The 16,652-nt window shown below is 41.5% G+C and overlaps 1 protein-coding gene across 3 annotated transcripts in view; it reads left to right on the top strand.

The window, feature by feature from the left end:
• The window catches only part of megf8 (multiple EGF-like-domains 8), a 122,690-nt gene that overhangs the window by 64,300 nt on the left and 41,738 nt on the right, over positions 1-16,652 (top strand). For 2 of the 3 annotated variants that reach the window (XM_034173997.1, XM_034173999.1), the window contains exons 32-41: positions 1,064-1,227; positions 5,447-5,582; positions 8,808-9,039; positions 9,126-9,252; positions 9,340-9,550; positions 12,785-12,999; positions 13,081-13,276; positions 13,379-13,547; positions 13,664-13,856; positions 15,391-15,561. In XM_034173997.1, coding sequence (XP_034029888.1) covers positions 1,064-1,227; positions 5,447-5,582; positions 8,808-9,039; positions 9,126-9,252; positions 9,340-9,550; positions 12,785-12,999; positions 13,081-13,276; positions 13,379-13,547; positions 13,664-13,856; positions 15,391-15,561 — 1,814 coding nt within the window. The remainder of the gene's footprint in view (positions 1-1,063; positions 1,228-5,446; positions 5,583-8,807; positions 9,040-9,125; positions 9,253-9,339; positions 9,551-12,784; positions 13,000-13,080; positions 13,277-13,378; positions 13,548-13,663; positions 13,857-15,390; positions 15,562-16,652) is intronic. The other variant, XM_034173998.1, reaches the window with a different exon arrangement.

Genomic DNA, 16,652 nt, shown 5'->3' on the forward strand with positions numbered 1-16,652 from the left:
ATTTCTCAGCTTGTACAAGATCAAAAATGCAAAAGTTTGGATCAGCTAAAAGACAGGCCCTAGGGGATGTTGTAGATGCAAAAAATTGAAAGTAAATAATACTTGGTAGGAGTAAATTAGGTTTTTTTTCCCCAAAAAATTTATTCTGATTTATGTCTTTATTTGCTTGGCGTTTCAGCTGTGGTTAGTTGATATGTGACTGAAGTGGATACTTTTGTAGAGGAGACTTCGCTTGACATTTTGATGTATAATAAGTGTATGTTGGTGTCAGCATTGGTTAGTTATGAGTGTTCAAATGTTCCAAAACAGGGCAAGTCCCCAAATTTGTGGACTCTAGGATTTAAGAGGTTAAAAAAATTATTTACCCGGTCCCCACAAATCACTAGTAAAGTGTCATGGGCTCACCCAATAATTTATTAGATGTATGCCAGCATTTTTAATACGGTCGGCATATGCTGGCTAAATCGTCAAGGTGTGAGAGGGGTGTAATAAGGGTAGCAATGACATTATGTTGCTGTGACCTTGAAATGCTGATTGCTATATTCCGCCGGTATCCTACCGGGGTGATATAACAAATTACTTTTATTCTGCTTCCCTTTAACAAATTTCCAGCAAATTCTGAAAGTGCAAAAAGAATAACTAGGTCCATTGCCACACAACCTTTCTTAGCACATTGCAGCACATTTGAATTTGAATAGATCCTAAAATTTGTATTGAATTAATTTGGAATTAAAAATCAATTTTTGATTCAAATTGTGATCCCATGAATTGCAATCAACTAGTTGTGAGATACTGAAAGATTCACACCCCTAGTTTGTTTTGAACTGTTGTACTACATAAGCATTAACAAATAAAAGCACTTATTTTGTGTTGTTGAACAGAAAAATTTAGCTAAAAAAAAAGAATAAAATTGTAAAGTTGCTCACCTGTGTTGTAGCTGCTGCGTACCATCAGTTGTTGCATGGATTCCACATTTCTGTCTGACAGATCACTGATACATGGGAAGAGCTGCTCTGTTTTATGCTTTAACATGAACACTGTCCCATATGTGGTCTTCACTCAGGTTTATATGGACACACAGCGGTCTACCATGATCAGACTGATGCCATCTATGTCTTTGGAGGTTATCGCTTTCATGTGGAGACTGTAGAACCCTCAGGCGAACTCTACAGTCTGTATTACCCCAATTTCACCTGGTCTCTGCTGGTCCCCTCACTTGGAAATAAGGTGAGAACCCAACCACACCTAGTGTGTATCCGCTAGCAATCAGGATAATAGTATGTGCCAAATCAGATGTGAATCACAACATGAGGAGGCACATTTCTTCTGTAAATTTTCAGGTGTGTTAAATACAAGTATGAGTCGGACTAATTGCTACAAACTTTACCATGTAAATATCAGGTTAATTTGACAAATTGATTGAAAGCACTTTTGTATATAAACAGTTGTATTCAGTTTAATCTTCCATCATTTGTGGGCCATGAAATATGCATCACTGTTGAACCTCTCAGTGGTGCACTGCAAACAAATGATAAAATAAAATGCAATGAAACAGACCTATTAAAGCCCCACATACAGTCATTTTTAGTTACAGTCCATTAATTGGACAGTGACAATTTTTGTAATTTTGTCTCTGTACGCCATCATAATAGAGCTAACTGAAACATTCAAGATGTGATTATAGTGTACATTTGTACCATTAATTCAGTGGGTTTAACAAAAATCTTGCATTAACTAACTTCTTCGCTCTATGTGTATTCATTAAACACAAGCATAAACATTTGCAGTGCTTCTTTGAATTATATGATGACTTTCGGTGTGTTTGATTTGGTGGACCGGGCTGCTCTGTGGGTCATCCTGAAACTTTCTTGGCTGCTTTTGGAATGACTGTATTTGGGAAGTATGACCAACATCTCTGGAACCAGTGACCAACAGTAACATGGGCATGTTTAGTAATTTAGGTAAAATTGTACAAACTGACAGTGACTCAAATCAAGATTTTTCATGAAAGATAATCATTCATAATTTTTATGCTGCTTACACAGGTATGGGCTGTGTTGATTAAAAAGAAGAAAATCTTTGAAAGAAATCAAACTGGGGCAGCACAGTGGTTGAGTGGTTAGCACTGTTGTCTCACAGCAGGAAGGTCATGGGATTGATTCCTACCTGTGGCCTTTCTGTGTAGAGTTTACATCTTCTCCACATGTTTGTGTGGGTTCCCTTCGGGTGCTCCGCCTACCCCCCTCCCCCGCAAAAAATGGTCACATGACTCGTGGTGCCATCTTGGGGCCAAAATAGCGTTCACTGTTAACCTGTCTGCATGTAATTCCAGCTATTTTATTTATTAATTCGCTGAAAATGCTGGGTTGTACTGCACAAATAGACACAACAAGGGGTTCAAGATGTACAGATTCCCTTAAGATCCAAACAGAAGAAAAATTTGTACAAAGTTTTGAGAGGTAGGTACGTAAATTTCTCTATCGTAAATTTATTGTTCAGACCCATGCATAGCAAAACGCGCCTAAACCGTCGTATAAGCTGGTTGCTTTTTTATGGTTTTCCATTTAATAAACACCCTATATATAATGGATTTTGTACAACGGGTTTTCATTCACATTGGATGAAATGTCCTGTCCAATCGTAATGTATTTCCATTAAAAAAAAAACCCGCATGTACCAGACAGAGCAGTCTTGACGTGCACAGTAACGGAGGGACGAAATTAAAGCCTCTCCGATTCGAGTAAACTGGGACCAGAGTCATTTCCGTGATTAAAAGCCTGACCGTTTATTTTTTCAAACCATGCTCGGACACGGACCCGCAGCCTGACGTGCACCTGTTAAATCAGACACAGAAGACTGATTTGCAGTGTTGCCACAGTAACTTTGAAAAGTTACTTCATTAACAGCTGCGGACAACTTGTCAGCAGCTGCTGAATGTAATAAAGTAACTAGTAGTCTAACTTGGTTATTTTTAAGCTTGAGTTCTCATAAAAGTAACTCTTAGTTAATTTGCTGATTAGTTACTTTGCTGATTACTCAATCCTAAGAGTAACCAAGTTAGATTCCTAGTTACCTTATTAGTTACATTACTTACTGGATTCAAGTTGTCGGTAGCTCCTAATAAATTAAATGCATAAAGCTGCTAATGACATAACTGTATAAAGTAACTAAAGAAGTAACGAATAAAGTAACTTTTCAAAGTAACTGTGGCAACACTGCCAATTTGACACTTTTGTGCTTTCACTCTTTCCTCTCATATTTTAATATTTTTTGCAGTGCGCACGCAGATAAATGGATCACAAGAGTCTGCACATTTACAGTAGTGTTCAGAATAATATTAGTGCTATGTGACTAAAAAGATTAATCCAGGTTTTGAGTATATTTCTTACTGTTACATGGGAATCAGTAGATTCTCACAAATCCAACAAGACCAAGCATTCATGATATGCACACTCTTAAGGCTATGAAATTGGGCTATTAGTAAAAAAAAAAGTAGAAAAGGGGGTGTACACAATAATAGTAGCATCTGCTGTTGATGCTACAAACTCAAAACTATTATGTTCAAACTGCTTTTTTAGCAATCCTGTGAATCACTAAACTAGTATTTAGTTGTATAACCACAGTTTTTCATGATTTCTTCACATCTGCGAGGCATTAATCTTGTTGGTTTGGAACCAAGATTTTGCTCGTTTACTAGTGTGCTTGGGGTCATTGTCTTGTAGAAACACCCATTTCAGGGGCATGTCCTCTTCAGCATAAGCAACATGACCTCGTCAAGTATTTTGACATATCCAAACTGATCCATGATACCTGGTATGCGATATATAGGTCCAACACCATCGTAGAAGAAACATGCCCATATCATGATGCTTGCACCACCATGCTTCACTGTCTTCACTGTGAACTGTGGCTTGAATTCAGAGTTTGGGGGTCCTCTCACAAACTGTCTGCGGCCCTTGGACCCAAAAAGAACAATTTTACTCATATCAGTCCACAAAATATTCCTTCATTTCTCTTTAGGCCAGTTGATGTGTTCTTTGGCAAATTGTAACCTCTTCTGCACACGTCTTTTATTTAACAGAGGGACTTTGTGGGGGATTCTTGCAATTAAATAAATTAAATAAATAAATAAATTAGCTTCACACAGGTGTCTTCTAACTGTCACAGCACTTACAGGTAACTCCAGACTGTCTTTGATCATCCTGGAGCTGATCAGTGGGTGAGCCTTTGCCATTCTGGTTATTCTTCTATCCATTTTAATGGTTGTTTTCCATTTTCTTCCACGCATCTGGGTTTTTTTTTTTGGGTTTTTTTTGTCCATTTTAAAGCATTGGAGATCATTGTAGATGAACAGCAGCCTATACTTTTTTGCACCTGCGTATGTTTTCCCCTCTCCAATCAACTTTTTAATCAAACTATGCTGTTCTTCTGAACAATGTCTTGAATGTCCCATTTTCCTCAGGCTTTCAAAGAGAAAAGCATGTTCAACAGGTGCTGACTTCATCCTTAAATAGGGGACACCTGATTCACACCTGTTTGTTCCACAAAACTGACGAACTCACTGACTGAATGCCACACTACTACTGTTGTGAACACCCCTTTTCTACTTTTTTTTTTTACTAATAGCCCAATTTCATAGCCTTAAGAGTGTGCATATCATGAATACTTGGTCTTGTTGGATTTGTGAGAATCTATTGAATCTACTGGTACCTTGTTTCCCATGTAACAATAAGAAATATACTCAAAGCCTGGATTAATCTTTTTAGTCACATAGCGCTACTATTATTCTGAACTCTATTGTACAACAAGGAGTCGGAAAAAGAGGAAATTGTACAGCTTACCTTTGATTTGGAGGTGATGATTGTAGAAAGAAAAGGTTGTTGAGGGACAAATTAGTCCAGAATAAAGCATAATCCAGCAATGGAGAACTTTAAAACTGGCTCACACGTCGGTGTCATAACACAAGTTACAGAAGCATAAATCAGGCTTTAAATTAATTTAATGAATCATAAATTTTAAATTCATGTAAATTTGATATCTATTTTTATATTTATTTTGGTAGCACCTATACCAAAATACATAAAAGGTTCGTTCAGTAGTTCAGCACAGTTGCCCCAAAATGGCACCATGTGCTACTCGCTGAATAAAGTGACAATACCCCCAGTGGCCCTTATTTTGAGTAAGCAGTTGAAGGTGAGTGAGTGAAAGCAAACTGTTTTTGTGTTGTCCAGTAATGTTTATTGGAGTGTTTCTTGGCTTCTTTCCCATAGTCCTTCAGATCAAAATTAATCAATCATATGGCTTAATATTTGATCTTGACAGTACTATCAAGTATTTTTCTGTCTTGAATTGATTATAAAATATGGCTATTCTGTTGGCCTGAACTCTTATGTCCCTTTGTTTAATCATTTGTCCATTATTGCTTTGTCGTCTCTTTTCTACCCAGCCCCTGTCCCGTTTCTTCCATGCTGCAGCTTTGATCAAAGATACCATGGTCATAGTTGGAGGGAGGACTGGAACAGAAGATTATAGTAACTCAGTGTCTCTGTATCAGATCAACTGCAACACGTGGATACAACCAGGTGGTTGTTTAGAAGTTTTTCTTAAATGTTAGTTTGGCACATATTACCAATCACACCGGGTTTGTCAGTAGTGAGGCAAATCTGGACATTTTCCAGATTACTGTATTTCCTTGATTGAACACCCAGGCATTTATTTATTTATTTTATTTTCAAACCGTGCTAAGATGTGGCACCTAAACAATGCAGGCCTTTATTCAAGGCTGGAGATTATTCACAAAATGCTGCTTGCTACCTGCACTGTAATATGGTGTTGCGTTTCTCACATATCCCTGGGTGTGGCAAACCAAAGTCAACCGCTTTAGGTCAGAGCCATCTGCGTATCTGCGTACCTTCTCTGAGCCCCTCTAACGTAGCCTGATGTGCACCTCCCAAAAATTTAAACTACTTGCACGTAACAACGGAGACTCTGAAGGCTGTGATTGGACGCTTTTCTGGTTTCTCTCTTTCCTCTCATATTTTAAAAATTATTGCAGTGTGCATGCCAATTACATGTTGATCATGGATCAAACAGAGGACCGTAACTATTGATGTACCTTTGGCAGCAATTACAGCCTTAACTGTTCTTGAACATGATGCCACAAGCTTGGTGCACCTATCTTTGGGCAGTTTTGCCCATTCCTCTTTGCAGCACCTCTCAAGCTCCAGCAGGTTAGATGTGGAGAGTCGGTGCACAGCCATTTTCAGATCTCTCCAGAGATGTTCATTCGGATTCAGGTCTGGGTTCTGGCTGGGCCACTCAAGGACATTCACAGAGTTGTCCTGAATCCACTCCTTTGATTGGCTGTGTGCTTAGGGTCATTGTCTTGCTAAAAGATGAGTCACCGCCCCAGTCTGAGATCGAGCGCTCTGGAGCAGGTTTTCATCCAGGATGTCTCTGTACATTGCTGCATTCATCTTTCCCTCAATCTTGACTAGTCTCCAAGTTCCTGCCACTGAAAACATCCCCATAGCATGATGCTGTCACCATCATGCTTCACTCTAAGGATAGTGCCTTGTTTCCTCCAAATATGATGCCTGGCATTCATACCAAGGAGTTCAGTCTTTGTCTCATCAGACCAGAGAATTTTGTTTCTCATGGTTTGAGAGTCCTTCAGGTGCCTTTTGGCAAACTCCAGCCGGGCCTCCATGTGCCTTTTACTAAGGAGTGGCTTCCGTCTGGCCACTCTACCATACAGGCCTCATTGGTTGATTGCTGCAGAGAGGGTTCTCCTTATGGAAGGTTCGTCTCTCTCCACAGAGGAATGTAGTAGCTCTGACAGAGTGACCATCAGATTCTTGGTCACCTCCCTGCCTAAGGCCCTTCTGCCCAGATCGGTCAGTCTAGAACAGGTGGCCAGCTCTAGGAAGAGTCCTGGTGGATCTGAACTTCCATTTATGGATGATGGAGGCCACTGTGCTCATTGGGGCCTTAAAAGCAGCAGAAATGTTTCTGTACCCTTCTCCAAATTTGTGCCTCGAGACAATCCTGTCTCAGAGGTCTACAGACAATTCCTTTGACTTCATGCTTGGTTTGTGTTCTTACATGCACTGTCAACTGTGGGTCCTTATATGTAGACAGGTGTGTGTCTTTCCAAATCATGTCCAATCAACTGAATTTACCCCAAGTGGACTCCAAGTAAGCTGTAGAAACATCTCAAGAATGATCAGTGGAAGCAGGAAGCACTTGAGCTCAAGTTTGAGCTTCATGGCAAAGGCTGTGAACATTTATTTACATGTGATTTCTTTTTTTTTTTAATACCTTTGCAAAAAATCTAAAAAAGAAAGAAAAAAAGAAAATCACATTGTCATGATGGGGTATTGTGTGTAGAACTTTGAGGAAAAATTTAGTTTCACCCATTTTGGTATAGGGCTGTAATATAACTAAATGTGGAAAAAGTGAAGTGCTGTGAATACTTTCCTGGATGCACTGTATACCAAGAACAGTGGGGGTGCAGGCGGAAATAAAATGCTGTCTTGTTCTCCACGTCATGCCCCCTCCTATTCTGGCAGTAAATTGCATTATGCCACCCACCAATGAGAGGGAGAGCTTCAAAAGGGTCACCCCTGCTTTGACGTCATTGCGTGGCCAAAGAGTTACGGAGTTGTAGAAGCATAAATCAGGCCTGGAACTTATTTAAGGTAGGCTTTTTTTTCCAAACAAAGTTGTGACCCAGCCATTAAATGAGGCAGGCCCTTACTCAAGGCCAGATGGTAATTGTATTAGCTTTTCATACATTTGGATGCATTTTTCCCCCCCCTCTCTGTAATCCAGCTGTCAGACACAGTGTTTTGCCTTAACATCAGTCTACCACACAGGGCACTCTCTTACAGCTGAAAAGTAGCAACACCCAGTGCCAGCATCATTGCTAGGTTCCAACTGAAGGATATGCTGGCTGAATTGTCAAAGTGTGACATGGTTGTAAAGTGGAGTTGAACATATGACAAATGCATTTGAGCTGTGTGTTTTAGACTGTGCACTGGGTTGTCAGCATAGGGCCCAAGTGTTATCAGTCGTGAATGTCTGCAGTGGCTCATTCTTGCTCAGAGTGGTCCATGGACCACTGGTGGTGTTTGACGGACCCCTAGTGGTCTATGAGTGGTCCACACACACTTGAAATGTAACATTTCAAGTGTGTGTGTGTGTGTGTTGTAAATTCTTGTTTTTGCGTGTTTGGGAACTAAGGTGGTCCACAAGATTTATTTATTTATTTATTTTTATTTAAGTGGTCACTGCTGGTTATAGGCTCCAGCCCCCCATGACCCTTAATTGGAGTAAGTGGTTAAAGATGAGTGAGTGATTGACTGTTAAGTGGTCCTTGGTCTGAAAAGGTTTGAGAAACGCTGCTGCAAAAGAAGATTTCCTCATAAGACACTTTTAGCATCAATGTGTGCTGCATTTCTCAGGCAGCAGTGAATGTGGCTGAACAATACAGTAGGTTCACTTTAGCCACCAGAGTGGTTAGATTAGACTGCTAGAAAAGATGACAAATGGTGAATGTGGTTTTTGAGGTTGCCATTATTTTAAGGGCTTTGGCTTCTTAAGAAGAAACTGTCTCTAATTTCTGTGTAACTGTATGACTGCAGTGAGGCACTGATCCCCAATCTTACACATCAAACAAGCCTATTGGAAACCACACTACATTTTCTTGTTGCATTCGCTCTGAGTTGTCAGGTCTGTTACTTTTAATTTAACCTCACTTTTTTAAGGTCCCTCTCTCTCTCTCTCTGTTTCTCTGTTGTTTTCAGCCTCAGCTATAGGAGACCCCGTTAATCGTTCTGTCTCTCTTGCTATGACGAGTCTGGGTGGCCGTCTCTTCCTGTCGGGAGGTTTCAGTGGGGTCACACTGGGTCGCCTCATAACTCTCACTGTGCCCTCTGACCCCTGTTCACTGCTGCACACTCCAGAGGCCTGCAACTCCACTATAGTCAGCTGCATCTGGTGCAGAGGAACCTGTGCTTCCTCTGATGGTGCAGAGAGGTAATGTTTTTGTGGAATTGAGTTGCTAATTACAAGGTTTGTTCTTCAAGCCAAAATTATATCTCACTCACCATTCTGTCTCTTAGACTTGGCTGTTTGACCAGCCAGTCTTACTGCTCCCCAACTCCTACTCAACCAGAGCAGTGTCGCAGGCTGAAGACTTGCAGTGAATGTCTTGCACGACACCCCAAGACATTCTCCAGTCCATCACAGGTAGCATATAATGTCCTTTAGACATCACAAAGAGAGACTTTTCCCTGTTTACTTCAAAAAAAAAAAATCTGTCATTGAATTTTTCAGTTTGCTCTCCAGTGTAAATGGTGCACAAACTGTCCAGAAGGGGCCTGTATCAGCATTTCTGTTAGCTGCACATCTGAACACGATTGTCGGATCAACCAGAGAGAGATCTTCCTGTCAAGTAACTGCACCGAGACCAGCTGTGAAGCCTCTGACTGCCCCAAGTGTACTGCCTCAGGGAAGTGCATGTGGACTCGTCAGTTCAAGCGTACAGGTAAAGCCACCTGTGTTAAAAACACTGGAGGGAACTGAATGCATCAACAGAAAATTTCAAACTTTCATCTGCTGCGGTCTTGAAGCGGGGGGCGTGCTTAGGCTTCTTTGATCATGTGCTGAGTCACCCTATGCGCCACCCCTTAGGCATTAATGAGTTATAATACAGCCATTTATTGTCATTGTACACACACATATATATATACACACACACACACACATCAACATTTGTCCTCTGCATTGAACCCATCCTAATTACAGTTAGACACAATCCAGCCATTAGGAGCAGTGGGCAGCCACAGTCTGGTGCCTGGGGACCAACTCCACATGTATAGGATGTGATTGAAAATTCTGTAGGATTTAAGTAAACCAATTACTACTATAGCTCACAGTAGAGAAGAAATGCTTGTTGAAAGGCCTTCATTAATATTTACCCATACGCAACAGCTGAAAAGTGTAAAAGTTCTCAAATCAGAAATTTAACCATAACATGTGGAGCTTCTGCAGACAGCTCTGCTGCTTCAGCAGATGTTCCACATGTGCCTGAATGACTGCAATCAAAAAAATTATAGTCACTGCATGGACGTTTATCCATGTCGATCACAACCCAGTGACATTTCTGGCTTCTGCTGCTCTTCCCACAGACAACTGAGGAAAAAAGTCACGAAGCAAAAGTATATTTCACTCAAATACTGAACACATGAAGTCCTCTGTTAAAGGATTTACAAGTATCATTTGTTGTAGTTTTTTAAATTTTCTTCACTTCCTGATAGCATTTGAGAAATTAAATGTTGCCTGTCCAGCCACAGGGCTGTAGTACGTCTGACTAATCCAGTCACTTCATGTGGTGTGAATGCACTCCACATGTATACTTACTGCATGTGACTGGAGTTCTATTTCAGAGGGCAGTGCTTAGCGCTTGGATTGTCCCATGAGCAGAGGCCAAGATCTTATACCATCAAAATCATGTTAGTGAACGTGACCTGGTTGTCGTTGGCAACAATATAAAAAGACTGTGTCACCCAGCATTCTCTTCTATCTACATCTCTTGCATAGAGCAGAAGGCTGGAATATTTCAGATCACTTGTCTTGTTGTAGCATCGCAACCATTTTGTTTGGAGCTACGCATGCACATCCTCCAGAGGCTACAAGAGGACTACTTCCTTTCCTTTTTTCACAGTGAGTAAATTGGCTTACTGCGAGTAAACGTGGTGGCTTAACTCATTCCTGTTGCCGTTTGTGTTAGTCCACAGACTGCTGGCATATTTTTTAAATCAAACTGCAGGTTGTGAGTGTTTCCTGCTCTGTTTATATGGCAGCTATAGCCGGGACATACCGCGCTGACTTTGGCCGCTGCAGTGTGAGTATTTCCCACTACCTGTTACATCGCCACTGGGGGCTGTAACATTATGACAGCTGGCTGTGAGTCTGAGGTGCTGTGAGTGCTTTCCGCTTCTTGCCACGATCATTTTGTAGCGCAGAGTGAAGTAGCTGGTGGATGGAGTGTGCTTTCCGCTCCCTGTTTTGCCATGTATCGCCACAGGATTTGACTGCGTAATGTATTGACAGTGTGTGGGAGGCCGTTCTAACAGATACCTCACTTCTAGATTGGGGTGCAGTGTGGAGCCACAGAATGGTCAGTGGTGTCTGGAGCCCTTGGGAGAGGCTTCAACACATCAGTGTGCTGGAGCTGTGGGCTGTCCAGCTAGCTCTGAGTCATTTCTTCCTTGCTTTAGAGAGGAAACATCAGCACTATACCATATAAACCACCAAGGGGGCACCAGGTCTGTTCATTCCCTGAGAGAATCTGCAAAGTGTGTTGCAATCTCTATGCCTTGTCACTTGCTGAGGACTGTGTGCTGTGGAATTCTAATGGGTCAGGGGTTACGCTATGGCCTAACCCTTCCTTTCTGCCAGAGTAAGCTTTGGGTTTTCATGTTAACCAGCCTGTTACCTAGGCTGTCTTTGCCCCACAATTTAAGTCTGTTGTGTCCTGTTCAGGCACTTAGGCGTTATGTTGAATGACAGCTGAGTTCCGTGGAACTGATGCTCTGTTTGTCTGCAATGGGGAGCACAGGAAGGGCTGTGCCATGTCCAAACAAAGACTGTCACATTGGATTGTTGCGGGCTTATAGGGCTGGCATCTGTCAGCCTCGTCCAGTGAGATGTGATTCAGCCTGGGGCATATCCACTTCCTAGGCTGCCCTGAGAGGTGTGCCACTGAGCGACATCTGTGCTGCAACAATGTGGGCTTCCTCCTGTACTTTTGCCCCCTTCTACAGAGTTAATGTGACTGCTCCTCACCCTGTGATGTCAGCTGTATTATCAGCCTCTTCGAACTTCAATTGAGGTTCGGTAAGTTCAGATTCCTCATGACCTTGTTGGTATGAGGTCATTCAGGTGCAAAACACCTCCCTCTGACAGTCAGGAAGAATGAAATGGAACAAGAGTTATGTATGTAACTACAGTTCTATGCCAGAGTTGGATGTCACTCAGTCTAGTCAGTAGATTCTAAAAAAACAGAATGCTGGGTGATAGAGTCTGATATATTGTTGCTGACGTCACCCAGGTCACACTCACTAACTTGACTTTGTTGCTATAAGACCTCGACCTCTGCACATGCATGCATAGGATAATCCGGCCGGTCATCCGAAATTCATCGAACCGTAGATACATACGTAACTCTAGACTTCTGCTGAATGGTCTGTATCCATTTCAGTGTGGGCAGGGCTGAGCCACACACTGTAGAGCAGAGAAGTTGCAGCTGACCGAAGGAGTATCTGCCTTGCTTCATTCATATAAAATCCTTTCCACAGTGTTGTGAGAAGGTGGAACTGTTTTATGTAGTGCCCCCCCTCTCCAATCAGTATGCAAATGCTTTCTGAAATGTTAGCAGGTGTGTAGTCGATGTCTTCTCCAGGATTTATTGAGCAAAATGTTGGTGCTTCTCCTTTATTGTACTTGGTCAGTCATGATATAGAATCTGTTTCAGTCCTCAAGCATTTTTAAAGTACTTGTTTGTGAACATGTTATTTGGAAAATCTTTGTTAAAATCTCCTATTACAAATAGGTCTTCAGTCATTTGAACTTCATGGGCCCAGAGAAATGTTTGTGCTTTAAAAGTTTTTACTTCTACAATAAAATTGTTTCTTTTTATTTTATTTTATTTTTACCCCCATGAGGTGTTAAAAATAGTGAAAAACATGGACTGTACTGTTATTTATTTCCTCTACAGGAGAGACGAGGCGTATCCTGAGTGTCAGTCCCACCTATGATTGGACATGTTTCAGCTACGCCCTGCTTAATGTGTCACCTATGCAGGTGGAGTCTTCTCCCCCTCTCCCATGTCCTCCTCCCTGCCACAGCCTCCAGAACTGCAGCCTGTGTCTGGGCTCCAGAGGCTCTGATGGGGGCTGGCAGCACTGCGTGTGGAGCATGGCTCTGCAGCAGGTGAGACAGCTGAACATTATGGACCATTAAATGTGATTTAATAGTGGCATTATATGATCAATCTGTTTCCCTTCCCCACAGTGCATGAGCCCATCGTTTGTATCACTGCGCTGTGAGGCAGGTCAATGTGGTCGCCTGCTTTCTGGCGGGGACTCCTGTTCTCCACAGTGCTTCCATCTCACCCAGTGTTCCCAGTGCATTGCCAGACCTCAGTGTGGCTGGTGTGCAACTCGAGGTGGTAACGGGGCTGGACGGTGCATGCAGGGAGGACTTGATGGTGACAAATAGCTTTTCTGGATTGTAGGTCAGCGTTAGTTTGATCTTGCAAGATTCAGTTAACCTCTACTTTTCTACCTCCCTACACCGTTTTCTTTGCTAGGTGTGAGTGAGGGTGTTTGTCCCCTGAGAAACAGCAGCTGGTCTTTTCTCCACTGTCCCGAAGAAGACGAGTGTGCCAATGGCCATCACCACTGCAACAGCACCCAGGACTGCCATGATCTTCCACAAGGTTACCACTGTACCTGCAAACAGGGATACATACTCAACAGGTGAGGGTGCTCCTTTCTGAGGTTAAGTGTGGATTAAAAATACCAAGTATTGCTTATCACAATAGCTGGATGGTCTTTATCTGTTTGTCTTGCTGTCTTCCTTTTCTTCTGTTCAGTGTTTCGAGCCAGTGTGAGCCAGTTTGTGCACAAGGCTGTGTGAACGGAAGCTGTGTGTCTCCAGGAGTTTGTCAGTGTCACTTTGGCTTTGTTGGGGATAACTGCTCCTCTCAGTGCAACTGCAACAAACACAGCGACTGCGCTGGAGTTAACAAACTAGATGTATGCCTAGAGTGCCACAATAACACCATCGTAAGTGGTCGCAGATGAGGCTTTCATGCCTGACACATACCTTTACAGACCTGCCAACCTGTATGTAATTTGTGTACCAGGCACATATTTTGACATCAAGGTCCACTGCTATGATTTAACGCCCCCCCCAAAAAAGGAGATCTCAAGTCTACTGAAAAGCAAAGTAAGAGCTTGACAAATTACAGCTTGTAAACACGGTTACATTTGACCAATCATAGCTGTCTCAGAGCTGTGAGCTGAGCTCCACACAGTCCAAAGAGATGGCTGGAAGCACTGGCAGATAGATGCTGTGGACTGAAAGTTTCTGTACTCTCTGTAGATTTTACAGTATTACAAATATCTTACAGTTGTGCTCAAAAGTTTACATACCCTGGCAGATTTTATTTATTTATTTATTTATTTGTCTATTTTTCAGAGAAAATGAACACAAAACCTTTTTTTCCCACTCATGGTTAGTGGTTGGGTGAAGGCATTTATTGTCAGATATTTTTTTTACTCTTTTTAAATCATAATGACAACAAAAACTACCCAAGTGATGCTGATCAAAAGTTTATATACCCCTGTTCTTAATACTGTGTATTGCCCCCTTTAACATCACTGACAGCTTGGAGTCTTTTGTGGTTGTGGACGAGGCTCTCTGATGGTAAAGCTGCCACTGAATGTGTCTTGAACTTTATTTCCGTCAATTACGTAGAAATGCACACAGTATGGCACTCTGTGGTAAATCTGCATGGGGTAGACTGTTCTCAAAAACTGAGTGACTGTGCAAGAAGGAGAAGAGTGAGGAAAGCCACCAAGACACCCAGACAACCCAGAAGAAGTTACAGGCTTATGTGGCTGTGATTGGAGAAATTGTGCACAGTGCAAATTCTGCATTTTGCATCACCACTCAGGTTCATAGTGGAGTAGAGCAGAGAAGAATATTCACCAAAACAGATCTAGTCTAGGCTTGCATCTCAGATGTACCTTCTGGGAATTTGCAGCTAAACTTTCAGGTCTTCTTTTTAAGAAAATTCTCCTCTATACCACTTCATCATGAAGCTGAAAATTATAAAACTGAAAATGCTGTCTTGCCGAGTTATTTTAGCATTGCATTATATTTGAGAACTGCCTCCTCCAGACTGTTTTTACCTACAGTACCATACTGTTTGTATGTCATAATAATCGATGATAGTGAACTCCAACACATATTCATTGATTTGAAAATGTTCATGTGTCCATATCCTGACTTACCAAGAAAGCTAAATTTTTGATAATTTTGGCTTTGATATATTTATGCCAGTTATATCATGCAGATGTTTGTTGAGATGAACATCATTGAGACTCACGGCCTGTATGCGACTTCTTACGTTTTTGCCCCTGTGCATGTACATGAGCTGATTCCCCCCCCCCCCCCCCCCCCCCCCAACCCCAAAAATGAAGTAGTACTCCAACATGTCCTTCAAGGTTGGCAGGTCTGCTTTAAACATACTTCTTAATAATTCATTAGTGTAAAATCTCACATGCAAATTTGTTCTCATTCTCCAAATTTCAGGGTCTGCACTGTGAGAAGTGTAAACCTCTCTTTGTGGGCTCTGCCAAGGGTGGTGGTACTTGTCGACCATGTCGAGAGTTTTGCAGGGGTAACAGTGGTGTGTGTCTGTCCCGGGATGAGCATAAGAAGGCCCTGGAGAACCCGCGACTCTTCCATCTGGACCCTGTCTCTGTGAGTACCTGCTGTCATCCTGATCATATGTACTTTAAAGGGGCACTCTATCAAATTCTCTTCCTAAAATGGAGTACTTTTTTGTTTTGGTTTGGAGGTTTGAATGTATGCTGTTGTCACACCTGTTTGCTGTTGGCATACTTCATGTGTGACTCTTCTGCCTCACTGAGAGCAAATAAAACCCCAGCACAAAATACATGCCTCCAGCATGTGCAGCACAATTTAGTAACTTTGCTGAGTATAGGGGATATGGGTTATAAACATAACAATACTACAGCATTCATTTTAGAGCAGGGACAGAGAGGCTTTCTCAGCTTGTAAAACATGTAACAAAGAAACTTACTGGACACAGGTGCACTTACAGTCCTGCTCACAATTATGGACACACCTGATTTTCAAGAACATTATTCAGAATATCTTCAGAAAAAATCCAAACAAACCAGTTTTGTATAATCAAAATATTTATTAAAATATCCAATGGTATTAAATAATTACTATAATATAAACTATAGCTATAATAAAAATGCAAGTTTATATCATAATATATACAAACATACATGCTTAAAGGAAAAGAAAATTCACTGATAAAATACAACTGCGAAGATAGACTGTGATATAAACTGATTGATGCGTATAAATGAAAATAAGTAGCGCTTACATCTGAAATATCCGCCTGCAAAAGTCAGAATTCATCCATCATCAACAATTTCATGAATTGAATTGAATTCATTAGACATAGGTTTTCTCATAAATTGAAATTAGGGCTGGGCAAGTTAACGTGTTATTATCGTGTTAACACATTAATTAATTAACGCCAACAAATTTTTTTTCACGTTAATGCAGTTGGCTTTTTTTCTTATCAGTATAGTACTTTGAGTCTTAAATATCACCTAAATGCAGCACACACAGCTGATATCAGCAAATCGTTCAACAAAACACTGCAGCGCGAGGCTTCGGCAGACTATGTTAGATGCAGCGTGTGGGAGAACTATTGATAAACAAAGGCAAGAGAAGCTTGCAAATGCCACAGCAAAATGGATTGCTACAGACTGCAGGCCGATTAGTGTTGTGGAAGATGTCTGTCTGAGAGA

This window comes from Thalassophryne amazonica, chromosome 7 (assembly GCF_902500255.1).
Source record: "Thalassophryne amazonica chromosome 7, fThaAma1.1, whole genome shotgun sequence".
NCBI classification, from domain to species: Eukaryota; Metazoa; Chordata; class Actinopteri; order Batrachoidiformes; family Batrachoididae; genus Thalassophryne; species Thalassophryne amazonica.